We start from the raw sequence: 27094 nt of genomic DNA on the forward strand, positions 1-27094 counted from the left end.
CCGTGTGAACTTCATGACCGGTTGCATTCCCTTCCTCCAGTAAGGGCATTAAGAATAAATTCCACATTTTAAATCTCTGAATTAATCGCGAGTAACGAACCGCGGATTCAGCTTGTCTCAATTCCATCTCCAGCTTTTCCTTGGACATTCGCTGTTTTTCCTCCCCTGTTTTCTCTGACCTTCCCTCTGTGTTTTCTCTTCTTGTTTCTCCTTTGCTCAGCTTCCCTTTCCCCCTCTCCCCGTGTCTCTTGCAATGGAATTAGCCAAAAAAAAAAAAAAAAAAGAGCAAAGGGAACGTTCACTTTTTACGTTAAAGAGGAATTTTAGCATGATGTTTGCCATTGATGAGGCCTCTGGACCCGGGCGCTGCGAGCTCTATAAGAAAGTTCCGCTCTGGTTTAACTTGTGCTTTGCCCTGTTTTCCTCTGTGCCTCCTTGAACTTTTCCAGACCACACAGAGTCCTATCAATCCTCTGCTGGTTCCTTTCCGGCTCTTCTCTTTGTTGTCTAGATTAAATTAATTAAATAAGAAATAGCTACATACTCCCCACGTCACCCCCACCCACCCAGGAAAGGAAAAATAACCTTCTCTGCACATGTAAAGTGCAGCTGTGCAGCTTGGATGCATTTCCCCTAATATTTAGAATATGAAATTTGTAATTATTTATCTGACTTATCTCTTTGTTCTCGTTGTTCCTTCTTGTTTTTGAAGATTTTACCACGTGCTTTATCTTTCACCTCACTTCCACTTGCCGGTCTTAAGTTCACGTCAAAGGTCACGGAGTGTTTTTATTTTTATTTTAGAATGGGAGGAGAGAGGCCAGTAAATTAAAGAGCAGGTGCTCCTTGTTTGATCCAGAGTTTCCAACGGCGGTAGGAGGACCGGTTGTTTTGGGATGGTATCCCAGGGGAGATCAGCTTTACCGACTGGTTGGCTTCCAAATGTAGCTGTACCTGATGCCAGCAAATCAGCCTGGCAGGGCTGAGCCACTTGGTATTTATAAGGTGGAAATCTGATCGTACGTGAGCTTGTCTAAAGTGACAAATCCTGCTTAGACCAGTCTGTAAAGCGTTTTTATAGATAGGCCTTGGATTCCTCACATGCTGATGACAGAAGATACATTAGATCTGGCTCTGTATGCTGGCCCAGTGCAGACTTCTTCATATGGGCAATAGCAGAAAATGAAATCTCCCTCGAGTGACAGCAGCGTGACACTGATTTCTCCCATTCTGGTAATGGAAGATCTGTCACTGTTTGGGATCTGCAGCCAAAGCTGCTCCTGAAAGGACCTTCTGGTCCTAATTTCTCTCTTCCTGCCCCCTGCACAGGGCTCTGGCAGCTGCTCCCCCAGCTCCTCTCACCCACCAGGCTCTTGGGTCATCTCTGCTTCACCCTCCCGCCCGTCTGGGAGACATCCCATTCCCTAGGATGCCTGTCGTGCCACCAGGCATTGGTCTTACTTCGTAGGCCATTAGCCCCAATATCCTGGATAGCTTAAGGGAGCGTCTTCCTTTATGCCAAGGATACCTTTGGCTGCTCCATGAGTACGCTAAGCCAGAGCTGCAGCCCTGGGCTTCACCAGTGCAAAGAAAGGCAGTGCAAGAGTCTCTCTGTTCTCCCCAGTCCATCTTTGCTGTGGAGGACACTGGCCACCCATCAGAAACAGACTCATGAGACCAGAGCATTCCCTGCCTCTTGCAAATGACAAAAGCAGCAAGATCAGATCACCTCGATCCCTGAATCAACAGGAGTGGGATTATCCAGTGCCTTCCATGGGGTCTTTAGCAGCCGAATTGCCCAGAATGCAGAGTAGATATTAAAAAATATACATATGTTAGCACGATTATATACCTCAAAATCAGTTTTGGATATAAAACCCAGACCAAGCAGTTTGGGGCTGAAAAGTCAAGTGAAGCTCAAGGAACCGCATCTGCTGGAGAACAGTCAGAGATGGCATTTGGAGATAAGCCTAGGTAGTGTTTGCAGTTTCCTCTATCAGTCTAAATAACTGTGGAAGCTAAAAAATCAGATGATGACAGTAATGGACTGTCAGCCTCTAAAGTAGGTCTATGTTTTGATCATCCAGGAAGGACTGGAGTTTATTTTCTGCACAGAGTCGGTGGCTTGTTCCAATTTATTTCATTGAGACTCTTGCCTGTCCTAATTTCCAAGTGGAGGATTATATTAGAGAAGGAAGTCAGCTCTTGTTGCTGTGGATGCCCAAATTAAGGGAATTTTGTGAATAGTGTGTATTCACTGCCTTATGAACTGAGCAACCTGCCAATCTAGAGAGCAGTGGAAGGGAAGTCTTGTCTGGCTGTGAAGACCTCGAGGGTGACAAGCTGTTTTGGTGGCTCCTTCTTCACCCTTCCGTCCTGTTCACGGTTTGTCCCTTGTGAATTCTCAATTGTCTCCGTGTTTTGTTTTCCCTTAACTCAAAACTCCCTCTTTTCTTACCTCTCTCTATCCAGGACTCCCGGTTCAGCTCTCACAAATGAGGTTTTCCAAGCTCGTTGCAGAGTGCAGCCAGGTGGGGCTGTAAATACTGAAAGCCACTAAAAAGGGGCAAAATGGACCTAATGCCGTGCGATGCTAAGCGCCGTTAGTCATCAGAAGTCATAAACGAGACGCAGTGGCAGGGCTGCTCATACGTTTTTTAACGTCTGCTTGTAGAGGCAGACTGAACATGAACAAAACACTCTTTGGGGCTCTGCTGCGCATGCAGCGTGTAGGCAGCCCTTATAAAAAGAAAAACAAAAAGAATGTGGGTATGTGGTAAAGAATTTTCTGCCTGACATTATGATTGCTGCTGCAGTTCATGGTTGGTGTTTCTTTCCCTGTGCCTCCACGTCCAGGTTCTGCAGTTTGGCAGCTGATTGCGTCCTTCCTGAAGCTGCCCATCTCGGGGACCCACTGCATCGTAGGTGCCACGATCGGGTTCTCCCTCGTTGCCATCGGCACGCAGGGCGTTCAGTGGATGCAGCTCGTCAAGATCGGTAATTGCCGCTTCCTTTTGGAGTAGCCTGCAGAACCTGCCACAGGAATTTGCTTTGTGGTGCTAGCACTCCCTGCCTCAGGTGTTTTCCAGCCCAATCCTGTCATTCAGAAGGCAGAAACTAGGCAAATCTGGCTCCTTGGGACAGCTTGTGCGTCATGTCCATGCTGAAAGGTGACATCCCTCCTCTGCTCATTCCTTTGGGGGCAGCACAAACCTCCTCCTCCTCACTAGCCATTCCTTTGGGGGCAGCACAAACCTCCTCCTCCTCACTAGCCAACAACACTGGCCCTCCTGTGCCGGCCACACTCGTGTTTCTCCACCCACCTGCTTGCGGGAAGCAAACGCTCGCCGTAGAGCGTGGGTTTAAATCCCAGCCTCCCACTGCCGAGCCCAGCGCAGCCGAGCCGGGAGCTGAAGGAGGTCCCTTGTTGTTTTGGGAGCCTCGTAACCCAAGTGACAGCCTGAGCCTGGGATTAAACGGATTTCACGGCAAAGGCGCTGAAATACAATAGAGCCTTAATGGAGCTGGAGCGGAGGAGCTGTGGAGAGCCAAGTGAGGCAGGCAGCAAGTTTGAAGTGATGGCAGGACCAATCTGCTAGCCGCGCTGCCAACGTGAAATCATCCTGGGTGAGACTTCCAGAGCGCTGCCCTAATCCCGTTTTATTGCAAGCAGTGGGAGTTTTGCCACCTACTTCAGCTAAATCAGTCTGGAACGCTTGAAGATCTTGCCTGCAAAAATGGATGTGTGTTGCTCACCACGGCTGGTGCTTCTGTGGCATTTTGGAATTGGAGGCTTTTGCTCTTTGAGCCAGCACAGCATCCCCCTAAAGGCAGTTTCTCTCCATGTACTTGCACTATTCAGAATCATGGTGATTAGCAAATTAGAGGGATTGCCCCAATCTGCAGCAACCTAGAAGAGATTTTCCCAATGAATGTGATTTCTTAACTCGTAAAATGAGTTGGAAACCTTCTGAATTGATGTTTTTCAATTTCAACTTCCAGCCTTAGTGGAAGTTGAGCTGGACCAGTTACGAATAAACATGTAGGGCATCATCCCTGTCGGGCAAGAACTGTTTTAAATGTATTGCTCACTATCCATTGGTTACTGAGCTGTTACACAGATATGCTATTTACTTCATGTTATGTTCTTTCTCTTTTAACACAGTTGCCTCTTGGTTTATTTCCCCGCTTTTATCTGGCTTGATGTCCGGAGTGCTCTTTGTGCTGATTAGATTCTTCATTTTAAACAAGGTAAAGGCATCTCACCGTTGTAATGAATGCTTGTCATAAAGGCTGTGTTTTAGTCCATCATCGAGTGCGGGCATTTCCACTGGGCTGGAAGTATTTCTGGACAGGAGAACGGGCATTTTTCATAGCCACTGGAACTGTATGTAGTAAAAAGTGTATTTACAAATTTAGTAAATTTGTATTTAGTTCTAAAGATTCAGATATTTCTGTCAGATTTTTCAGGCTTAGAATCTGCTCTGTAAGTGCCTCTTAAGCTAATTAATGTTGTGGGTTGTGTTTCACCAAAAGATGATATATTAAGAATGCAACTTCCTTAGTATAAACCTGTTAGCTCTGGCTTAACCTCATGGTAGTGATTCTGCCTGTCACTTCAACAAAATAGCCATATCAGGGAGATGTCTTAATGGGTGTATAATAGCGCTGAAATGTTAAGCTTTGGTGCTTTAGCGTGTCAGGAAATAGAAGACAGACATGTGAATTTCTGAGGGTTTTGAGAAACCAGTGAGAAATCAGTGGGTTTCAGTGACCGCAGTGAAAAGGGGCAGCCTTGAGGTAACATCAGCTCCTGTAGCTCCAGTTCAGTGACCCTTTTCTTTGCCTCTCAGCGGGGCCTTGAAACCAGAGTTCTTTTATCTCCTTTCCCATTTCTCTCATAGCGTTCAACTTGCTAAAATTGGGGGGTACAGCACATGACAAAGACCTAAAATAAGGGGCAATGAAATAACAGTTCTCTGGGGAACTTAAATAGGCACGGGATTAATTCTTTCGCTATAAATAACACCACCTATAACCGCAGCTGCATCAGCCTTTATTTCTGATGTAAATAAATGTCAGCAATAAAAGCAGAGGATAAATATAAATGGACACAGCTTTGAATATAAAGCGACTCCAGCCGCACAATGGGAGAGACGTTTCAGAGGGAAAACTTCCCTACAACCTGCGACATTCAAACGCCTCCATTTTAGGAAATCCTTGTTCCAAATCCCATGCTATAGCAGCCAGATATCCGCATGGCCTGTGTCCCCCAAGCTGGTTTTTCACGTCCTTAATACATCAGGTGTTTCTGTTGTCTGGTGGAAAATGCCAAGGTGCTGAGGGGTTACGTAGGTGGATTTGCAACTGCCTGGTTGCACTAGTGTTCATAGGCCCCCTGCCAAAATATTTTCAGGGCTCTGTCGTGTTAAACACCCCTCAGTCACACAGAGGAGGCAGCTTCTCGTCTCAGAGACAGGGCAGATAAGGAAGCACTCACTCAGCGAAGGAAATTTGCCTCCAGGTCACCCAGCCCGTCTGCAGCAGTCTGAAAAATAAAGCCTGTGTGTCTGCTTCCCACTGACAGGTCAGTGGGAACAGTCCCCAGGACGTTCCCGTGCTGCTCTTGCTGAGTCCAGCACTGTGGCTTCCAGGGTAGTCAAACAGCTCAACATCATTTCCTCCATGTCTGCATGAAAACTCCACCTGTCTAGCACTCACTTATCCCAGTAAATCCTAATAATGTTTCCTTTTTTTTTTTTTTTTTTGTGATTTCCATGCAGGAAGACCCCGTGCCCAACGGCCTCCGTGCCCTGCCCGTGTTTTATGCTGCTACGATAGCCATTAACGTGTTCTCCATCATGTTCACTGGGGCGCCAGGTGAGGGAGTTGCCTCCAGTGCGAGCCGGGGGCACTCGTGGATTTTGTGTTTGTTGGAGGTCTGTTGGTCTCCTGTCAAATAGCTCTAAATGCTGCATGGTCCTTTCTTAGGCCAAGAATTAGCACGGGGAGAAATCCCCAAGTGGCCCCCAGCAGGGGTAGAAATCAGAGAGTTGCACCCACTCCCCCACCCTGACACCTGCTTTTTGATCCCTGGGTTTGGTAGCAGGGTGACAACTGCAAAACTTCCCCCTTTTAGAGGAAAGGGGACGTAGTTCAGCATCGGCTTTGACTTCGTGGAGCAGAGCACACCTTGAGCTCTCAGGTATGAACATCTAGGAGGGCAAGCGCAGCTCCAGCTAGAGGGGGAGTTCCTGAGTTCAGGCACCTGCTGCTGGAACTTCGTGGATATAACGGAGTTGCTGTTCTGGGCCTCTTAATTAATTTGACTTCTTTATTTCCCTTTAATTACAAGAAGCCTCGAGCCTGTCTATCCATTTAGCGCCTCTTCTCCCTTGGATGGGATGTAGATGGGTCTAGGAAAGCCCCAGGTGTTCATCTGGGTGCTGTGCCGCAACGCAGCAAGAAGACACGGGGCCTCTTGTTTTGGGGACTACATTTAGGCAGTGTAGGTTTAAACACTAAATCATAGTGAGAGAGTTCAGGAAACAAATTTATTGAGGACAGACTTCTGAATTACCCCCTGAATTATGAACGCAGGTTTAGAAAGCGACCTTTTTGGAATGGGAATTTGTTTTCTCTAAAACCTGATGTACTAGATGTGCTAGATAAATGCACTCAGTAGACTCTGCTTGATGGACCACATTACTGAAATTAATGTGAGACTTGAGAAGTTCCCACTCTGAAGGGAATATAAATCAACTATTTCCTTCTCTTAAGTCGACCCCCTAATTGGTTAGGTATCTAAAACGTTTTGCAGCAGATGAGCTCTATAACCAACGTTTCCTCATTAATTGTGCTGCAGAAGTAGGCCAGGCACTCTGCAGTGACTCATTAGGCCAAATAAATGAAATAAGATCCTTAATGTCCCTTTTGTTTCAGCTTAGCAGTTTGTAAAGGGCACTTGCACGTACGAATTAAGCAGGAGGGTTTCAGGATGGGCAGCTGTATGGAGGCTTGAACGGCCCAAGTCCAAGTTCATCCTTCGTGTAGAGCCTGATCCTCCTGGTTTAATTGAGCATGAGCAAGGAACCCTGTTGAGGCAGTGGAATTTGGGGGATATTACTTACAGGGATACAAGTTATTTTCATGACTGTGCATTGCAGGAGTGAAACCTTAGTTCTGAAGCATTCAACTGTTATCAAAGGCAGATAATGGCCTAGATTAAACTAACCTTCAAGTTTCTTGATGAGAGCAAAGGTCAGGTAAATATTTACCCTAGCAGGCGACACTGTTTATTAGGCATTAGATATATAAAAATATTGCCCATGTGGTTTAGTGGCCCTGAGGTTGAATTTGTGCCATGGACTGGGCATTATGGTAGCAGAGAGCTGGAGGACTCAGTCTTTAGATGTCCACGTGTCCACCAGGCCTTTGAAGGTTACACTGATGCACATATATTTAAAAAATTACCTCCTGGTAATTAAAAAATTACTCTCCTGTTGCTTGCTGCTTGCTATAACTTAGTTGTGTTAATTTACAGTTTATTTGACTTTTTTTTTCTTTTCCATGTCTTCACAGTGCTAGGACTGGTACTGCCAATGTGGGCTATTGCTCTCATATCTATCGGTGTATCCTTAATATTTGCTGTCTTGGTTTGGATTTTTGTGTGTCCATGGATGAAGAGAAAAATAGAAAGTAAGTAGCTGGCTGATGAAACACTGTTGATGTGAAATGGTGGCAAAAAATCATTCTGAAATGAGAAGGGCCCCTGAAAGGGCCCCTACCTCACCTGCAGGCAGGATATATTTAAACTGTTCCTCATGTATTTGTGTAGCCTGTTCCTAAAAACCTGCAGCAGTGGAAATTCAAACCCTCCTTAGGCACTTCAGTGCTTAGCTCTTCCAACATGTAGCTGGAACGAGGGAAACGAATCCTGTAATATAATCCGGTTTACATTTTGTTAAGGAACTGCTAAAGACAAAATATCTCTCCGAATGTTTATGCTCCGTCTTCCTTTTCGTTACAGTAAAGTTGGCCGGATCACAGGTTTTAGCTTGATACTGTTTTGTTTGGTTACTTTGTTATTTTCCACAAATACAGTATTAAAAGCACTGTGGAGAAAAGCTTTTGTTTCTGTTAAGACACCAGAAGTTGCGTGTTTTACTTTAGTTACCGTCTTTGGTGAGCTTCAGGGAAAACACAAAGAAGTGCTAGCCCTTTCTCAAAGAAATTCCCTGCCGGTAAGTGTTAGAAATAAATAAAGAGCACCGATGAAACAGAACCGTGTTATTTTATCCACACGGATCTGTGCTGTTTATGCAAACATGGGAAACATTAGCGGCGAGACAGATAGGCTGGGTTTAAAATTACAATGCGCTTATTTCCGTAGGTCGGTTAAAGAAAGATGCTGCACTGTCCAGGATATCAGATGAAAGCCTCGATAAGATTCAAGATGAAGAAACGCCGGTCTTTAAAGAGCTTCCTGGTGCCAAAGCAGCCGACGAGAGCACAATTCCCCTCACTGGCCCAGGCACAGAAGCTGCTGGGGCATCAGATAACATCGCGAATGGAAACCATCCCCGGGTACCGTATGGTAAGGAGCTAAGGCAACACAGAGGGATTCTCTTCTCCTTTTTTTGTTGTTTGGGCTTCCTATTGCAAGAGGGTTTCTGCCCTAAAAAGTGCGTTAGTGTTTGGGATTTTCTGCTTGAATCCTTCTTCCCCACTTGTTGAAAAATATTCATGCTTACAGGTGGAATTTTCTAGAGAAGACTTAAAAATGATTGCATGCTGTCTGGCTGTAGTTGAAGTTTAGACACAGCTGAAAACAGCAAACGCTTTCTTTCTATCCATAATGGTATTTCCATCCTGTTAAGCCATGGAAAAACAGAAAGGACACAAACTGCTGAGCGATGGAGTTAAACTCAGAGAAAAATGATTAGTGTGCTCCCTCAGAAGATGAAGAGTTTAGGGTAAGAGTGGTTAGGACCGCTGTATGGCCACTTGGAGCGTGTCCACTAGAAAAACCTCACACAGAGTTTTTGGAGCGTGTACATATAGAAAACATGCTCATGTGCAACACAACTCTCTGTTTTCTTACGTGGTGGGATCACTTCATGCATTTGGAGGTCTGTTGATTTTGGTATCACTTTGCTAACCCCACAATTTAATTAGTGGATGCTCAATGTAGGCAAGTGAGCCTCGCAAGAGGAGGCCACTTTGAGCGGGTGTTTCCCCCCTGGAAGTTTGAACGTTGCACAGCTGAAATCCAAAAAAATAATAAGTGAGAAAGACAGTTCCTCCAGGAATATCGGCTTAGCTGTGATATGTGTTCTATAGTATCCCTTTATGTTAAACTTACTTGGTGGGAATAACTGTATGATTAAGTTAGTGGAAGTGAGACATGCGAGGTGTTTGCACAGCTGAGGAAATATTTTGAAGAGCTTAAACTTCTTTGTTTTCTGTGTTTTTATGGGGAAAAAAAATAACACGTAGCTGTATTTCATTTCCTAGAAATAACACCTCTCCCGCTCTGCCTTTTCAGGAAGAGCCTTTTCCATGACGCACACCTCGGTGAAATCACCTGTTTCCAACGGCACCTTCAGCTTTGACGGCCACATGAGGAGCGATGGCCACGTGTATCACACTGTGCACAAGGACTCAGGTTTATACAAAGACTTGCTCCACAAAATCCACCTGGACAGGGCCACCGACGAGAGGCCCGCCCAAGAGAACAACTATAAACTGTTACGCCGCAACAACAGCTACACTTGCTACACAGCTGCCATCTGTGGCATGCCTGTGCATTCCTCCTTCAAGGCCGCCGACACGTCAACGCCCGAGGACAGCGAGAAGCTGGTGGGGGACACGGTCTCCTACTCTAAGAAGCGCGTTCGCTACGACAGCTACTCCAGCTACTGCAACGCAGTGGCCGAAGCGGAGATCGAGGCGGAGGAGGGAGGAGTGGAAATGAAGTTGGCCTCGGAGCTGGCAGATCCGAACCGGCCCCCGGAGGATCCTGTGGAGGAGGATAAGGAAGAGAAGGACACGTCTCAGGTCCATCTGCTTTTCCACTTCCTGCAGATCTTAACGGCCTGTTTTGGATCCTTTGCCCATGGAGGTAATGATGTCAGGTAAGAGGGTGAGATCTCACAAACAGTTGTTTTATAAAGTGCACTTCTCCCTTGCAGGGTTTAGAGCAGGGTTTGGCACTCTTTGGAAGAGCTGGCGAAGACTTTCAGTTCTGCAGGCAATCAGCACTGTGTTAGCAAAGATACACCAGTGGCCCTGGTGTTTTGCGTGAGCTCAACCTGTAGTTTATTTGAAGCTTAGACACAAAAACCATTTTTTTTAATGGTTTATTATGCCGCTCAACCTATGGTTTATTTTCTTCTCAGTGGTAGCATCTTTTTCTAGTGTCTGCTAAATGATTGTGGAGTAACTAGTTGAATTCAGGTTTAACTTTGGCAAGCTTTGGAGCACAGGAGACTTCTCCCAGGGATCAGTGCCCTGACACGCTGACTGCTGTGAAAACAAACAAGACGGTCCATGTCCTGCAGAACTCCCAGCCTATTTTTGCTACAAATCAGAGACAAATGCATCAGAAAATGGGAGATGTTGACTGTTCTTCTCCATAGCTGATTTTCATCACGTTGCTTAGAGTAGAAGAGTGCAAAACATCCTTTCAATTGCTGCAGCCCTCACACAACCTGTGCTCAACGTTTTTCCTGAACTTGTCTAGGGCACAAGAAGGGTCTAGGACAGTTTGATCCTGAGCTACTCTCACCCCTGAGTTGCTCTGTTATTTCTCACGGAGGAAGCCAGTGAATTCATTCGGCTTAAGTGCCGCTGTCCCTGAACCCTGTGGCATCGTTTCCCAGTAATAAAGCAAGAGGATTATCCTGCAAGAGGCCTGTGTTTGGCATCCCAGCATCTTCTCATGTTTATATTGACTCAGACAGCTGACAGGTCGTTGGGCTTGGGCACGTTTATCTGCATCTGCCCAGCCCCTCGTGATGCTCTCTAGGCAATAGTGTCTCTTCTCTTGTATCCCTCAAGGTTGCCTCTTGAGGCTGAGGGGAGGAGAGATGTGGGTCTGACGGTTAGTCCCCCCTTTTCCTCCCAATTCCTTATCTCTCAGCTGGCACTCGGGAGGTGCTCTCACCATTTTTGACTGAATCTGAAGAACTGAAGTGACATTTTAATAATCAAGACACTTCAAGACACTCAGGTACCTTTCTGACTTTCCTAGCTAGTTGTTAATGCTGAGGGAGCCCATCCTGTAATCCCAGAATCACACATATAATAATCCCACAATAATACCACAACATCTTCACTTCTCAAACAGTCTTTGGTGAGGGACCCATCAAATCTCCAGGCTTTTCCTTATATATGGATTTAAGATCCTCACTTACGTCTTCAGGGCAGCTCCCACCTCGTGCACATCTTGTTCTTTGGACGTGTCTCCTGCTTTTTCCTTCCAACTTTCTTTCCTCGCAGTGTTTCCCATTTCTTTCTCTTCAAACTGGTTGCTCCTGAACCTTGAAAGGACTGAAATAGGTGAAAGGATGGAAGAGGCACAAGCTAAAAGCTGATATGAACATGGTGACCAGCAGCTGACCAGCTTTACAACACACTTGAGCTCCAGGCAGCGATGCCGCACAGAAATATTCCCTGCTTTGTGGAGTGTCTCACACAGTGTGGATGGCACTCTAGAGGGCAAGGAATGATAGGGAAATCTCCCTGGTTTCACTCCCCAGCCTCACGCTTGGGAGCTGAGGAAGTTAGGGCGGTGCTTTGCCTTCCCCATCAGAAGTGGCTGCAGGGAGGGCAGCAGCCTCTGGCATTTGCTGTCTTTGCTCCTGCCCACGGGCTGGTTTTGGAGTCGCTGATCCTGGCAGCGGGGCCTGGCGTCAGGCGGGTTCCTAGCCGGAGAAGTCACAGCCAAAGGAAAACAGGGAGCTGCAGTAAGTCCTTATTTGGGCGACTTGGAGCATCCCCTCGGAGCGCCCCAGGCCCTAACACGGAGCCGGTTCCCAATCCCGTAACACGGAGCCGGTTCCCAATCCCGGAGCGCCGCAGTGCTGTCTCCGCGGGGCGGCCCAAGGTCGGCACGAGGGCCCCAGGAAGGGCAGCATGGAAAAAGCAGGCAGGGGCCAGGAGCGTGACGCGCGCAGCGCCGCCAGCTTCCCCAGGCTGCTCCGAGCCAGCTTCCCAGCCCCGCCGCTCCCCAGGGATTATCTGCACCCGTGGCCCGGAGCTCTTCTCTGAAAATACCGGCGGGAGTCGCGCTCACCCGCAGGGCCTGTGCTGCCTGCCGTGGGTTTGGGCAGGCAACACGGGGTGATGCGGGAACGATGGCGCGGATCAAAACCTGCTGGTTTTTCTCTGGGTAGCTCTGCCCAGCCCCGTGTTTCTACACACCGTGTGGCTCGTGTGCTCAGCCTTGGCTGCCGAGCGTGGGTTCTGCCCCCCGCGCCCTCGCCGGGCAGGGCTTGGCAGCGAGACCCCCGCGTTCCTGTGCGCGGGCTCTGCTCGCCTGTGTCCACGGTGTGGACGGAGCGCCTCAGCCGAGGGCGTCCTTCGATGGCTTAAAAACCTCCTTTTCTGCTAGCAAAAAAAGGAAGTTGTGGTCCCGGTGCCTTTAGAAAACCTATAAAAACCTGAGCTTGTGACCCAAAAGCACATAGAAATCTCTCACAAAAGCGTGTGCGTGTGCCACAGTGGTAATTTTAAGGCCCTCTCCTGAAAGCTGAACGTGTTTTTCTGTTGTTGGTGGTAACACTATCTGTGTCGCAGGGGAGAGGAGAAGCCGGCCCTATTTATAGCGCGGCGTCCCCGTCAAGCCTGCCCAAACCAGCCACAAGGCACCAAGAACACGGCCCGGAGCAGAGCTTGGAGACCTGAGGTCCTTTCTGTAGGTCCTTCCAGCAGCAGGAAACATCTGCTAACCACAGACGATCCTCAGGCAAACCTCGTACCTGGCATTTCCCCCCACTTTGCTTTTTGTTGGTGTAGTTTGTGGCACGTTGTGTCTCTCCCACACTGCGCTCGGCACTGGTGAACCCTCCCTCATCCCCAGGGTGGCCGGTGGCCGGTGACCGTGTCTCCTAGCTGGCATCCGCAGCGTGAAGATCCTGCTCTTTGCTGCTCAGGAACCAGGTGCTTTCCACAATCATCATTAAGGTTGGAAGGCACCTTTGCAGATCATCTGGATAGCAACGGATTTTGGAGGATTCAGTTCAGCTGATTCACAGAGGTAGCACTTGCACATAGTTAAATAAATACACTGCAAATAGTTAAAAGTGGATTTTAGTGTGAAAGAGTAGTTTCAGGCTGTAATTTTTGGAGCTGTTTCTGTCTTTTATATTAGGACTCTCAGATATCCATACATAATCTCTCCAGAGTAGGTGGGAAATCTGGGCTGGACTAACTGCCTGTTTTCAACAGGGAGGTTGTTACTGTGTCAGAAAACAGGGTAAGGAGAAATGCCCAGTTTTCACTCTGTTCATCTAGTGAATGTTTTATTCTTCCTTACACATAGCTGCCTTCTGCATCCTTCATTTGAAGGTAAAGAAGCTGTTCTCTATGCACAATGAAGTATTTTAAGAAGCAAATAATTTGATACACACCTACAAATGCTGGCCACAGTGCTGCAGAGTAGATTAAAAATATTAGAAAATCATCAGGGAAGTATCTCTTCTTCCTTCAAGGCAAAGTAGGTTTCGCCTTCAGAAACTGTGGACTTCCACCTACTGCAGTTGCACTTCTGCATTCACAAAATCACAACATTTCCTGTGTACTCAAGCCCCAAATCAGACCAGCATCTTAAAGTATCTTTACTAGTGAAAATCACTCTGTATTTAAAATATATTTATTTCTTCTTCAGGCTCCCCATTGCCTTCAGACCCACTAGATGCTATTGTTCCTGTTAGCACACGGATTTAATTAGAGCATCTTCTCAGAATAACTCAGAAATAATAAGAATTATTTGCTTTCGTATCAAACAACATTTTTAAGCCCTCCAGCGTGTTGGGCAGCATGAATGCCGGTTTGTTGTGCGTTTATCGGGGGCAATTCCTTCTTAATCCGTTTGCTCCAGCTTGGTGCTACTGACGTCCCTTGCTTGGACCGCTGTCTGGGGCCAGGGCAGGCAGGTCGTGGCCTGGTCTCCTTCATCGGTTTTCCCCGTAGGGAGGGAAGTTTCCTGTCAGGTTGCAGCCTTGTCGAGTGGCCTGGAGTGGCGGTTCTGCTCTGTCCTTCTTGTGCTGCCGTAGACAGAGGCTGATGTTTGCGGCGCTGCCTCGCGTCGTGCCCTGCATTAGCAATGGGGCCTTCAGCGCTGCTAATTTACCATTTTTTTTCCAGGTAGGAGCAGGAGGGCAGTGGAAAGGGCTTTGCCAGCTCCGTGTCACCCAGCAGTCCTCTCTGATGCAGTCAAACCAGCTTTGCGTGTGCATTTACAGAGGATTAAGTGACGTTCCCAGTTGCATTCCGATGACATCTCCGGGAGTTAAGGGGTTTTGGACCAGACAGTGCTTGTATCTTCCTGCCTGAGAAGACAATTTTGTTCGTTAACTTGTGTTGTTCTCTTGTTTCCCCAGCAATGCCATCGGTCCCCTAGTGGCCCTCTGGCTTATCTACGACCAAGGCGGTGTCATGCAAGAGGCATCGACTCCCGTCTGGCTGCTCTTCTACGGAGGCGTCGGGATTTGCGTGGGGCTCTGGGTCTGGGGGAGGAGAGTCATCCAGACGATGGGCAAAGACCTCACGCCAATCACGCCGTCGAGGTAGGTGCCGCCCGCGCCGTTGCAGCCGTGCCAACCCGTTGTGTGAAGTTAGTCTGAGAAACTGCCGCTCTTAATGTTTTGTTGGCTGCATTGGCTTTCGCTTTGATTTGAAGGATGACTTTGCTCTGACCTCCCCATCTTTCTTTGAAAAAAAAAAAAGAAAGAAAAAAAAAAAAAGCAAGAGGAAAGTAATCTCTGTAAAGTAAAACAGAGTGGGTTTGAGGCGTGGAGGTCTACTCGTGAGCAGGGTCCTCTGCTGCCATCCTGATTAACGTGGCGAAAGGTGCCGGTCCCCTTGCTGCAGTTGGAAGTGACGAGGTTACGGTGCCTTCCTCTGTGTGTTCCAGCCTCTTTAAAAACATCCATCCTCATGACCGTTATTTCTGTCTTGAATGCACACTGGACCTCTGCTGCTGCTTAACCAAATGACTAATTAGGCCTGAATCACTGCAGCGTAGAGCGCAGTAGAAGTTCCCGACGCAGTGAGCCATGCGGCCAGTGCCCTGCAGGGGACTCGGGTGTCCCGCTCCCGTTGCTCAGCAGTTCCTTGCTCCCTTACCTTATTTCTGTGACAAAAGTCACTCGGAGATAATGCGCTGAAGAAGAACCGGGTAAGACTTGGGCGCACTGCATGGTATCAGTCGGAGCGGATGCAAAGAGTGATTGTGAAGTGTTCTCTTATGCTTCCTGCAGTGGATTCACTATTGAGTTGGCTTCGGCGTTCACAGTTGTGGTAGCTTCCAATGTTGGACTTCCAGTCAGTACTACACACTGCAAGGTATGCCTTTGCCGAGCGCCTGCGGTCGAGGCAGGCTGGACTACCCATCCTAAACCGTGCTGCTCAGACCAGTCGATAATGGCACGTTTCAGGCAGGGAAACCTGGCGAGGGGGAAGGCGCCGCTCGCCGCCAGCGTTTACGCGGAGGGGCCTCCCGCGTCCCCAGCGGCCTCCGGAAAAGCAAGCCTTCCAAAAGGGCCCCGAGGTCGGCCCGGGAAGGTTGCGGCCATTGGGCACGGCAGCAACCGGAGCGCGGCCCCCGTGGCTGCGGGGCAAGGCCAGCCCCGCTGCCCGAGCCCGGAGCTCCATTGGGAAGCAGGGGATGGCCGGGACGCGGAGACGCCGGTTTCCTCTGAAGGTGCCATTTGAGGCTGGCTCCGTAGCAGCTCTCCCCTGTGCAGAGGCTGTGCACCATCCATCCGTTACTACTCCACTTTCGTGACAAGTGCATGGCATGGGATTTCCTGCATATAACTCTTGTACTACAGGTTTTCCATCTGTCTCTTTTTTTTTTTTTCTTTTTTTTTTATTTTTATTTCTTCACAGTGGATTTTGCATTGAAGTAATGTGTGCGCTAACGGTACTTGTAGCCTCAAATGTGGGTATCCCCATAAGCTCCACCCATTGCAAGGTATTGGAGTTTGCAGTGATCGCCGTAGTGCCTCCCCCGCGTAGGGCGCCCCGTCCCCCAGCGCGAGCGCCGCGCCACGGCCGCGGGCTGCCTTCACTGTGCCCCGCGCCCCGCTCCGGTGCCCCCCGAGCTCGGGGCACCCGCCGCCAGCAGCCAGGGCGGCTGCACAAAAGTCGGGAGCGGCTCGGGCCCTCTCCTCGTCGCCCTCAACTAATATAGAGCTCGTACTCCAATAACGCCGATGCGGCCGGTGCTGTTATTTTAGAAAACTCTCGCTGCATCACTAAGCTAATACGGTGCTGGGTTTTCTCTTCTTTCTCTTTTCCACTCGTCCTCACTTTTGTGCAGTATTATAGCGAACCTGGCTGCTGTAAGTGCCTAGTTTGTTCCAAACGGACTGTTTTTACAAGCAAAAAAGCCCGGCTTGTAGGACAGGCAGGCTGGGAAGTGTGCAGGGTTTGTCCCTGTGCTACACCGTGCCGTATGCGCTGGCAAAAGCGCTGAGTTTACGTTGCTTGTAGGCAACGTGGCACTGGATATAGTGGGAATTGGAATCCTGTTCCCCGGGAAGCTCCCGAGTCCAAACCCCCCTTCCCCAGAGATGCTCAACAGAAACGTGACAGTGACCTGGTTTCCAGGGAAAGCCTCAGTGAAATCCACACGGCCCGCGGAGGGCCCGGGCTTTGCTGCACTGGCCTTTTCTCATGGAAAACGCTTCTTCAGAAAGCTCCTCTCTCTTTATTTTCTTTCTGGCAAAACCATTTCTTCACTCGGCTCTAAAGCTCTTTGAGCGGCAGCCAGGGCTGAGCTGTTCCGAAAGGCTCAGCCGACGTTGGCCTAACTCCGGGTCCTCTGAATGAAAACTTAAAAAAAGCAACGTGAGCCACTCTAAAAAAAAAAAAAAACCCTCTCCAGAGGCTGCCTGTAAAACAAATGCCCACCGAATTAGTAGCCAGGGAGAATAATAGAGCTTTGATTATCTGAATCGCTGCGCTTGCCGTCAGCCGTCACCAAAGACGAAATTGCCTTTGGTGCAGACCAAAGAGACTGACTGAGAATCAAAAATGACTCGGAAGCCACGAGCTACCGGGAGGGCTGCATTAAAATGCACGGAGCGACTGCAGGCAGCTCAAGGCTTGCTCTTTTCCAGAGAACAGAATAATTCTCTCAAACACTACTTTGGTAGATGCAGTTAATGCAGTTAAGCCTGTGCCTGCTGCCTCTAATTAGGTGGCTCGTCCTTAATGGGAAGGCCCACTTGGCAATCGGATTAGGCCCTTCCGGGATGGCACGTTATTTATTAGGCTCGACTCCGTGGCCCGGCGGAACAAGATGTGGAGCCGCAGGATCCCCGCGGGCTGGCGCAGGGAGCGGCAAAGCTGCGCTCACGGCTTTGGCCAAGGGCCGAGGGAGTAAAGGAATAAAAACTGCTACTGAAAAGCACTTGCTCCGTGGCGAAATGCTGCTCTGGAGAAGCATTGACAGCTCTGCGTTCGGCAGAGACGCGTGGGGAGCAGCGACCGCAGGGTCCCCAGCAGCAGCAGAAGGGGTTGTGCTGCTGGAAGCACCGAGTGAAAGGGCTGAGGTGAGGCCGGTTCTACATAAACCGATGCCAAACAAGGCGCAGCATAAACCACGTGGCAGCAAGCCCGCTCTCGGTGCTGTGCTGAACAAAAAGAAAGGCCTTCCCCTTCATTTCTTTAGGGACAGATTATGCAACCCAAATGTCCTTGATACTAGTCATGTGCTTCAAGTTTGTCAGGTGACTTTTTTTTTTTTTTTTTAATAGGATTAAATTTTCCCCTGCAGAGGGGAAAAAAAAAAAAGAGTAATTCTGTTTTTTGGACTGTCAGCTCCTTTTTCTCTAACAGATAGAGACAAGTTTTGGAGACGTGACTGCGAAATTAAAGGTGTCACACTCGTGTGTCACCACGTACGTGGGCAAGATGTCTCAGACTCATCTTAGCCTAGTTTAAAGCAGCCCACAAAAGCTTCCTGGCTGGACAGATGATCAGTACTGAACCTACCGGACAGGGTCTGCTATTTATTCCAGTATGTGAGATCTAGAAATCAGCTGTAGCCGGTAGATTTAATACGTTCACATCAGGAGCAAATTAGACTGCAGGAGTTAGACGTTTTCCAGTGCAGAAACGGCTTTTGCTGAGGTCACCCTGTCAGCCCTGTTCTGTTGTTATTACTCTGGGGGGGTGTGAAGAGTATCCGTGTGCCCATTAGGGAATTCAGATCTTCTGCATCTTATTCGGATACGTTCCTGCACGGGAGCATTTCCGGAGCGGCGCGGCGAAGCGGGGCACACTGAAGGCAATCCTGAGCCCCAGATTCAGCCCCAGCTCTAAGTAGATCTCATCTCAGAGGCGAGCGAGCGCTTTAGTTGTTCCTTCCCCCGGAAATTTTAGCCACCCTCCTAACCTTTAGTCCATCCAAATCATGTTTAATGAACTAAACTTCAGTAACACTTGAGCCACGTTGCCAATGCCATCATCGCTGATACAGCTGGAATTTCAGGAGGGGCTCGGAGTGGTTTCCTGCCGCGGAGCAGTGAGTTCCCTTTGCTGCAGCACATCAGGCGGGCCCAAAACCGTGCAAATCCACAGCAGCCTCTGGCAAAGGAGCTGCGGAAGAGCCCGACCGGGTGCCCTGGGGTTCCTTTGGGATGCTCAGAAACAGGGGGCCCCTCTTGCTCTTGTGGCGAGCTGCGCACCGTGCAGAGCCAGGCTTAGCCCTTCACCTGCTATGCCCAGCTTAGCCTCCTGGCAGCTCAAGGTTTAGGTAGATTAAATATTACCGAGCAGATTTCCATCCTGGGTCAAGTGGAATGGCCCCGTGGTTTGGGGAGGGAAGAAGGAAGCCCTCAGTTTTATTCCCTCGGGTTTCAGGGAGCCTGCAAAGCGCAGTGTGTCGGGTAGTTTCACGGCCGTTCTTAGACCTGCTTTTGAAGTTAACCTTCAAAGCGTTGGCTCTGCTGCTCTGTCCTGGTGTTTGGGGCTCCCCTTTCCAGCCTCACAGGGACAGCAAGTTCAGTGTTCCCTTGTTCTGAGCAACAGAGACTCCAACAAAGAGCCCCTTTTCCTTAAACGAAATCTCCCGGGCGGAGTCAGAAGTTAAATAGGTGTCAACAAAAGATGAGGATTAAATATCCCTGTCCTGTCACTTGCTCCTGGCGAGAGCGGCCTGTCCTCTAACGGGCAGGCAGGAACCGAAATTCCCCCCGAGAAGAGGAGCCCCAGCTTGGACAGTTTCACCCCGTCCAAGCGGCAGCTTCCTGCTGCGGTTCCTGCTGCTCCTGCCCTTGCTGGGTTGGAGCTGCCCTGATTTCTGCCTCACTTTTTGTGGATGTGCTTTTTTTTTTTTTTTGGCTAATGGCACAAAATGCCACTTCCAGGGTAGACAGTGCAGTGTTTTCATTTCCCCCTTCCCTTTATTTTTTTGCATTTTTTTTCCCTGCCAAAGCTTTTCCCAGCCATTCTTTCCTAAGAACTCATATGCTGGCTTTACCTCTGAGGTCAGTAAGTGAAAAGCCCTGGAAATTCCCCGCTTCTTTCCCCTGGAAAAGGCAGTTAGGTTGTAGCCTGGCCATTGCCGCGCAGCGTCTCGCCTTTGAGCTGCCGTGGCAATGCCTGCAGGAAAAGTCCTGGGGCTCCCCTGTTCCCCGGCCGAGCACATGGATCCTCCCAACCGCCCTGCCAGTGAGTCCTCCCCAAGGCAGTGGGGTGGCTTGGTAGGACCGAGTCCTCCCCAGGGCATTGGGGTGGCTTGGTAGGACCGAGTCCTCCCCAGGGCATTGGGGTGGCTTGGTAGGACCGAGTCAACCCCAGGGCATTGGGGTGGGTTGGTAGGACACGTAGGGACCGTGGTGGAACAGAGGGATGAAGCCAGGTGGGAATGCCGGCCTCCCGGCCCGCGGAGGCCGCGTTCCCTGAGCGCCCCGGTTAGTGGCAGCGCCGCTGCGTATCAGCTGACTGGCATTGGCCTGGCCGGGGCGGGCGCCGCGGGTCGCGCCGCGCGCCTCACGCCTGCCCTTTCTCCCCCGCGCCGCCCAGGTGGGCTCCGTGGTGGCCGTCGGCTGGATACGCTCCAAGAAGGCCGTCGACTGGCGCCTCTTCCGCAACATCTTCCTGGCGTGGTTTGTGACGGTGCCGGTGGCCGGGCTGTTCAGCGCCGGCGTGATGGCGCTGCTCGTGTACGGCGTGCTGCCCTTCGTGTGAGCGCCGCGTCGCGCGGGGACGGCGCGCGGCCGCCCGCAGCGGCAGCGCTCCCGGGCCGGGGCCGCTCGCCCGGGATTCATCTTCCGCATCTAACTTCTTATCTACTGTACATAACAATGTGTCATCTTGGTGACATGGTGATGTGGTGCCATTTCTTATGTATTAAAGAAATATATATGCATATAGTAGGTAACAATGCCTAAGTTATATTATCAGTGGGGTGAAGATAATTGCCTAGGATTTAATATTTAGTAAAATTTGTAAATAGTGTATCATTTTGGTGGCAATTTTTTAATCTTTTGAAGAAGAGTATGGATTAGGAAATGTTTCTTGTCCATTTGATATAAGAAGAAGCGAGGTACAGGACTGCGTAACACATGAATTTTTTTAAAGCTATTAAGATACTGGAACAAAATGTGCAGAAGTGCTTTTCATAAAATAACTCTGTTCATATCATATTGAACTTTGTGTATCATAGCATAATGGTTATGGCTTTGTAAATACTTACAAACGGTAACTTTTAAATGGTGCATTTCCCTTATATATTTTGGATAAGAAAGTTTAGGAAGTACCAAAGAAGCAGGGGAATAGCTTGCCAATATTATGTTGTTGTCTACACGTGTGGGCGTGTGTTGTGTTTCCCCACCTCTAATTTAAAGTTGTTTTCACTACGCTGCCACCAGCGACGCTGGGAGAGTAAGTACTGTTCATGTCTTCATGTTAACTTAAAAAAAAATAGAAAAAAAAAAAGACACAAAAGAGGAGTTAGTTCAACTTGTTCTTGTTACCTAGTAGGCATAACACTACTGTCCACGTTTGCCTAGAGTGTACGGGCTTCATTCTGTGGTTTGAAGCATCCCGCTGCTCACCATCTACCTTCCCCGTACAAGGCTTTGCCTCCCGCTGTCCTAGGGTCCGTTCCCGTGTCAGGATGGACCCTCACCGGTCTCCCCTGTTTGTTTTAATGCCGCACGTCACAGCCACGCAATCTCAGGTACCCGAGTGGCATTGGAGGGTCCGCGTCGGAGCCGCGCGCCGACGCTGAGGGATGAGGGCAGGAGCAGAGGGGCCGGCGCCGGCTCCGCGCGCCCGGCGGTACCGGTGCCGCCCGCGCAGGGGCAGCCCCACGCTCAGCAAAGTGACCCGAGCTGCGGCGAGGACACGGAGGAGGCCGCTGGGGCCGCGTGCCCGGGCGCTTCTCATGCTAACCCCTACCAGCAGCCTCGCACGCTGCCGGTCCCCGTCGTGAGTAGGGGACGGGGCTCTGGCCCCGGGTGAATGGGGACTGGTGGTAACCAGCATTTGGGGTGAAATCTTCCCAGCGGCTTGGGCGGCCTCCTTGGGAAGAGGCCAGCTACGTCCCCTGCACCGCTTTGGAAAGCCCGTTGGGGTTTGGGTTACTCTTTCTTGGGGAGGAGGCAAGGGCAAAGGGGTGGCAGGATGAGCTTGGGAATCTATTACGGTTTAAATGCTGCTAAAATTTTGATAAACGTTCTTGGTACTCCATTGTGACTTTTCCATTGGTCATTCATACTAAATTTATAATAAAAAGGATAAACAGCCCCTACCACTGTTTGCCTCTTGGCTTCTTCGAGCGTTGCTCGCCCGTGGGGAACGGCGCAAAGGCAGAGAGCTGCTTCCCTGCCAGGGGCGGCCAAATCCTGCTGCCTGGTAGTCGTTGTTTGTTGTCCACGTGGCGTTGGGGTTGGGCTGAGATGCTAAACTGGGGCTCTGGGTGGCTCTGTTGAAACGAAGACCATTTATTTCTGCTGTGGGGCCGGCATTGCTCCTGCCTGCCCTGCTGGCTCCTCTTCTGTGACCGGAGCACAGGAGCAGCGAGTGCCTCTGTGCTTCCCAGCCGTGTGTGTCTGCCCCAGGGGCCCTCTGTCTCCAGCTGCTTTCTAGGAATCCCAAATCCTAGATTCCAAGAATCTACGTTCCTGGTTTTCCAGGGATCTGGGAAACTCCCCACCTTCTGGGGACCTGTAACCACCAGCCTCCATGGCATTGCAGCCCTTGGTGTGGAAGCGCTCCGAAACCCCAGCCTGGTTATATAAACAGTGACAGCCACCGGGTAGGACGGGTGGCCGTTGACCAGCTCGTCAGCTCATGAACACAGCTGAAGACCTAGAGGCAGACGGGGGTCCATTAATCATTACCCAAAATGAGCGGGTGTGCCAGGAGCAGGAGGCAGCGGGGCCGTGGATCCAGCGACCGCGGGTGCCCCGCTGGGGCTGGCACTGGCCTGGGCCGGTGGGAGCGAGGCTGCCGTGACTTGCCCACTGGGACGCGCTGGGCGCAGCGCTCCCTCCCCATTGGGTGCGGGCGGGACGCACGGTGTCGCGGGGCGGACTTTGCCGGGAGGCGTGTTTTCCGCAGGAAGCTCCTCAGCCCGGGCCAGCACCTCTGTGGGCGAGCGCGGGCGCGGAGCTCTGCGAGCCGGGATGGGCAGGGAAGACTTTGTCCGGCAAGAGCTGGGCATGCTCCATGGCATGCCCCTCTACAAGTCGTTCATCGAGGCCTGGCCGCAAGTGGAGGCTTTCCAAGCCCGGCCGGATGACCTGCTCATCTGCACCTACCCCAAGTCGGGTGAGTGGCCGCGGAGGGCATGGGACAGGGCAGGAGGGTGGCTGGCGCAGGGGGCTGGAGGCTGGGAATCCCTCCTGTCGCGCTACAGGCACCACGTGGCTCAGCGAGATCTTGGACATGATCTACAATGATGGCAACGTGGAGAAATGCAAGCGGGATGCCATCTTCAAACGGGTGCCCTTCCTGGAGATGAGCGTGCCCGATATGCCTGGCGGTGGGTCCCGTGGCGGTGTCTGTGTGTGGGGCTGGGGTCAAGCTGGGGCAGCCCATGCAGTGTTCGCCCCGCTAACCCCCCTCACCCACTAGGCATCGAGCTGCTGGCCACGATGCCTTCACCACGCCTGGTGAAGACCCACCTGCCCGTCCAGCTGCTCCCCAAGTCCTTCTGGGAGCAGGACTGCAAGGTGGGGGTTGCCACAGACCAGGGCGCCCCATGGGGGGGCATCAGAGTGTGCCACCCCCCCGATCTATGTTGCTTGCCCCCAGGTGATCTACGTTGCCCGCAACCCCAAGGACGTGGTCGTCTCCTACTACTACTTCTACCAGATGGCGAAGATACACCCTGACCCTGGCACAAAGGAGGAGTTTCTACAGAACTTCATGGCAGGGAAAGGTGAGAGCCAAACAGATACAAATCCTGTCCCCAGCAGCCCCCTCACCCTACAAGGTGGTCACAGGTTGGCATCCAAGGGCCCAACTAAACCCCAAATATGCCTTCCCTCCCATGCTGATGGCCCACAGTGGCCTACGGGTCCTGGTACAGCCACGTAAAGGACTGGTGGGAGAAGAGGAAGGAGAAGCGGCTCCTCTACCTCTTCTACGAGGACATGAAGCAGGTGAGGGTGAGGAGGGTGGCAGGTTGGGGGAGAAAGGCTGGGGGGCACCCTGGCCCCCGCCAGCTTACCTGCCTCCCTGGCACCCACCTCCACAGGACCCCCGGCCCGAAGTGCAGAAGGTCGCCCGGTTCCTGGGCAAGGAGTTGCCTGAGAGCCTGGTGGAGAAGATCGTCCACCACACCTCCTTCCAGGAGATGAAGAAGAACTCTGCCGCCAACTACGAGACCCTGCCGGAGTGGGTGATGGACCACAACCTGTCGCCCTTCATGCGGAAAGGTGGGCGCCCGTGCCGCGCGCTGCCCTTCCCGCCGCCCTGCGCTGCCACCGCAGCGCGCCCTGTGGTAACGGCTGCTTGATTCTCTCGGCCTCTCCCAGGGATCACCGGGGACTGGAAAAACCACTTCACGGTGGCCCAGAACGAGCGCTTCAACAAGCACTACAAAGAGCAGATGAAGGACTCTGAACTCTGCTTCCGCATGGAGATATGAGGGGACTGTGAAACCACCGGCGGCCCCGGGCGGCCCAGCCTGGGGGTCCCAGGAGCTGCCGCACGTCATGGGCCCCTCTCCGTGGGGATAAGAGGTGGGTTTCCCCCCTGCTGTGGTGCTGGGTGTTGCTGCTCCCGGTTTCAGAGGTGGAGACTGGGATTCATGTCCCTCACCACACTGGGGAGCTATCCTGGGTTTGTATGAGGGCTGTCCCTGCTGGCGAAATCTGGGTTCTGACCTTGCCGTGTCACGCGATTTTGTGCAATGTTGAGAATGAGCAGTGATTTGTTTTCCCTTCTGGCAATAAAGCGTGGTGGTGACGGCGAGAGAGAGGGAGCTTCCGTCTGCAGACAGAGGCTAAAGCAGCGAGCAGCCCTGGCACCCGCAGCTCCCCCAGCTGCCGATAGACCCCCGTGCTCGGCTGCCCCGGGGCGAAAGGTGCAGTTGTCCCAGCTTGGGACACGTGGGAGTTACACTTGGGAGTGTAACCCGAGAGCTTGGGTTACACTTGCATAAAGCTGCACAAGTTTAGTAGCCAAAGGCTCTGTCCTTCGGCAGCTTGCAGTGATGCTCAGCCTGACCTGGAGCACCAGAAATTGCCAAAGCCCCCTGGGTCGCTCGGAAACTCAAGAACAAAATTTTCCTACGGCAAAAGTCACTCTCGGGCACTGCCCCCTCACCTGCAAAGCCCAGGGTGGTGCTGGAGGCAGCCGAGCTCCAGCAATCAGTGGAAAAACCCCGAGCATCCACGAGGTGCTGGTGACCGTGCTGTGCCTGCACCTCCCACACCCCCGGTGCTTTTACACCCGTGAATCTTTTTGCAAAGCGGGCCCAAGGTCTCCAGGCACAGAGGGAAATTTTCATTGCTGCTTCATGCCCACGTGAGAGCTCATCCTGCCCTGGGCCTGCGAAGCCAAGCCCTGGCCCCCGGCGCGGGCTCTTCCCAAAGAGCCCAGCCCAGGGTTTGCACAAGGGTTTGCTTCTGTGGGATGCCAACCCTGAGCGGCCCTGGGAATGCGTGTCCCAGCAAGCTGCCTCCACGAGCCCGGTTCCCACCGCTGTTGCATGCGAGCCGCCCGCACGCCGCAATTGCAGGGATTTTTCCAGGTGCTGTTGTGCAAGTGGGGGCTCAAAGTGAAACAGGGGGGACCCCGAATGCTCCCATTTCCCCTCAGCCCAATGTATGTCTAAGAAGAAAAGCCACACCAGGAGCTGGGGACAGGCTGTGACGCCTCCCTGTTCCTCGATGCTGAGAATGAGCTGGAGAAAATCCGTGAAACGAGGAGGTGCCCTTTGGATGTCCCCTTGCCCCACATAGCAGAGACCCTGCAAAAGAGGAGCAATGTGGGGCAGACAAGGGCTGGGGGGTGAGCTGTTCTCCATGCCCAGCCCCTACTTGGGGGCTCCTGCTTCGTCCTCGCTGGTTTTTCCTCCTGAAGGGAGATAAGGGGGCAGGTTTAATCACTGCCACCTTTAACCCCCCTCGCCAGGGAGACAATCTCATTTTGCAGCCCGGCAGTGCCTGAACTTTGGCCCTTTGCGCCGGGCGGGGGGCTGGTTTGGCCGCCGGGCCCCAGATCTGACCCGCCCCCCGCCATGTCCCGCTGGCAGCCGCCACGCAGAGCCCCTGCCCTGGCCAGTGCTGCAGCCCGGCCTTGGCGCCGCGGGGGGCTGCTGAGCACTGCACAGCTCAGTACAGGCAGGGGGCTGGGAGCCGCCCGCTGCTCTCCGCCGCGCTCCTCCCTCCATAGCCGCGGGTCCAAGTTGCTCCCGCTCCCTTCCCGGAGGAGGGCCCTGGCCTCCGGCGGCCCCAGGCGCCTCCCCGTGCCTCCATTTTCCACACACAGAGGCGGGGTGTTGGGAGGGAGGGGGGCAATAAATCCTCTTCTCTGCTGCTCGGGGCCGAGCTTTTCCCTCCTGCCCCACAGCAGTGAGTCCGGCGGGCACCGGAGCCAGGTAACAGGGTGGCCCCAGCGGCGGGGGAGACGCGCGCCGGTTACTCATGGACTTGCTACAGACCCGGAGCGTGGTCGGTCGCTGGCCCCGGGCAAGGCGGCAAAGGGCTCCTTGCAACCACCTCGAGCCAAAGCCGGGCTGCGGCTGCCACCGTCTCCGGCGGGTCTGACCCCTCTCCGGGGTGCCCGCCGGCCCCTTGTCCCTTCTGTGCAGCATTTAAACCCGGCTACGCTGGGCGCCTCCCCACTCTAGGCTGGGCTTTGGCGCCGCTCCGCAGCTTTCCCTTTGCGAGGCAGTCCTTGCAAACTCCATTTTCTGAGAGTGCCGGGCCAGAAATCACAGCCAGAGATAGGAATGTGCCCCAGGAGCGCCGGCTTTCGGCGCTAACCCCCAGAGTGGCTCTGCTTTCCTGAGCCACCCGCAGTGCATTTAAAGCGTTCCTGTGGGCTGCCCTCTCGCCCGCTCCCCGCTCGTGAACGAGCTGCAATAGGTGCAATCGGAAAGCGATATAGAGGAGTTGGGGGGAAAGAAGGCAGGTGCTCAGCCTGTCCAAAGGCTCCCAGCTGCTTCCCACTGCTGCTCCAGCTCCGCAAGGAAAGGTCCAGCCTGCCCAGCGCCCCTTGGCAGCCCCGTCGCGATGGCGGCGGCGGACACCTGCCTGCGGCAGCCCTTCCGCATGGTGCACGGCATCCCCATGGTGAGCGCCTTCGTGCCCGGCTGGGAGCGCGTGGACGCCTTCCAGAGCCGCCCCGAGGACATCGTGGTGGCCACCTTCCCCAAGTCCGGTGAGCTCCCTCA

The 27094-nt window shown here is 52.0% G+C and overlaps 2 protein-coding genes across 2 annotated transcripts in view; both read left to right on the top strand.

Annotated features, from left to right (window-relative positions):
* SLC20A2 (solute carrier family 20 member 2) overlaps positions 1 to 21378 on the top strand; it is a 42426-nt gene extending 21048 nt beyond the window's left edge. The window contains exons 3-11 of the mRNA XM_026046518.1: positions 2857 to 2997; positions 4166 to 4251; positions 5784 to 5880; positions 7582 to 7698; positions 8393 to 8596; positions 9548 to 10136; positions 14607 to 14792; positions 15486 to 15570; positions 20263 to 21378. Coding sequence (XP_025902303.1) covers positions 2857 to 2997; positions 4166 to 4251; positions 5784 to 5880; positions 7582 to 7698; positions 8393 to 8596; positions 9548 to 10136; positions 14607 to 14792; positions 15486 to 15570; positions 20263 to 20427 — 1670 coding nt within the window. The 3' untranslated portion in view covers positions 20428 to 21378. The remainder of the gene's footprint in view (positions 1 to 2856; positions 2998 to 4165; positions 4252 to 5783; positions 5881 to 7581; positions 7699 to 8392; positions 8597 to 9547; positions 10137 to 14606; positions 14793 to 15485; positions 15571 to 20262) is intronic.
* Positions 21379 to 22817: 1439 nt separating this feature from the next.
* Positions 22818 to 24619, top strand: LOC112953462 (sulfotransferase 1 family member D1-like). Its single transcript, XM_026046513.1, has 7 exons — positions 22818 to 23016; positions 23105 to 23230; positions 23323 to 23420; positions 23503 to 23629; positions 23758 to 23852; positions 23948 to 24128; positions 24228 to 24619. Exons 1-7 carry the CDS (start codon positions 22872 to 22874, stop codon positions 24338 to 24340), a joined length of 885 nt encoding a protein of 294 aa, XP_025902298.1. The 5' UTR covers positions 22818 to 22871; the 3' UTR covers positions 24341 to 24619.
* Positions 24620 to 27094: the final 2475 nt, after the last annotated feature.

This window comes from Nothoprocta perdicaria, unplaced genomic scaffold (genome assembly GCF_003342845.1).
Source record: "Nothoprocta perdicaria isolate Ctin4 unplaced genomic scaffold, notPer1 scaffold_446, whole genome shotgun sequence".
NCBI classification, from domain to species: Eukaryota; Metazoa; Chordata; class Aves; order Tinamiformes; family Tinamidae; genus Nothoprocta; species Nothoprocta perdicaria.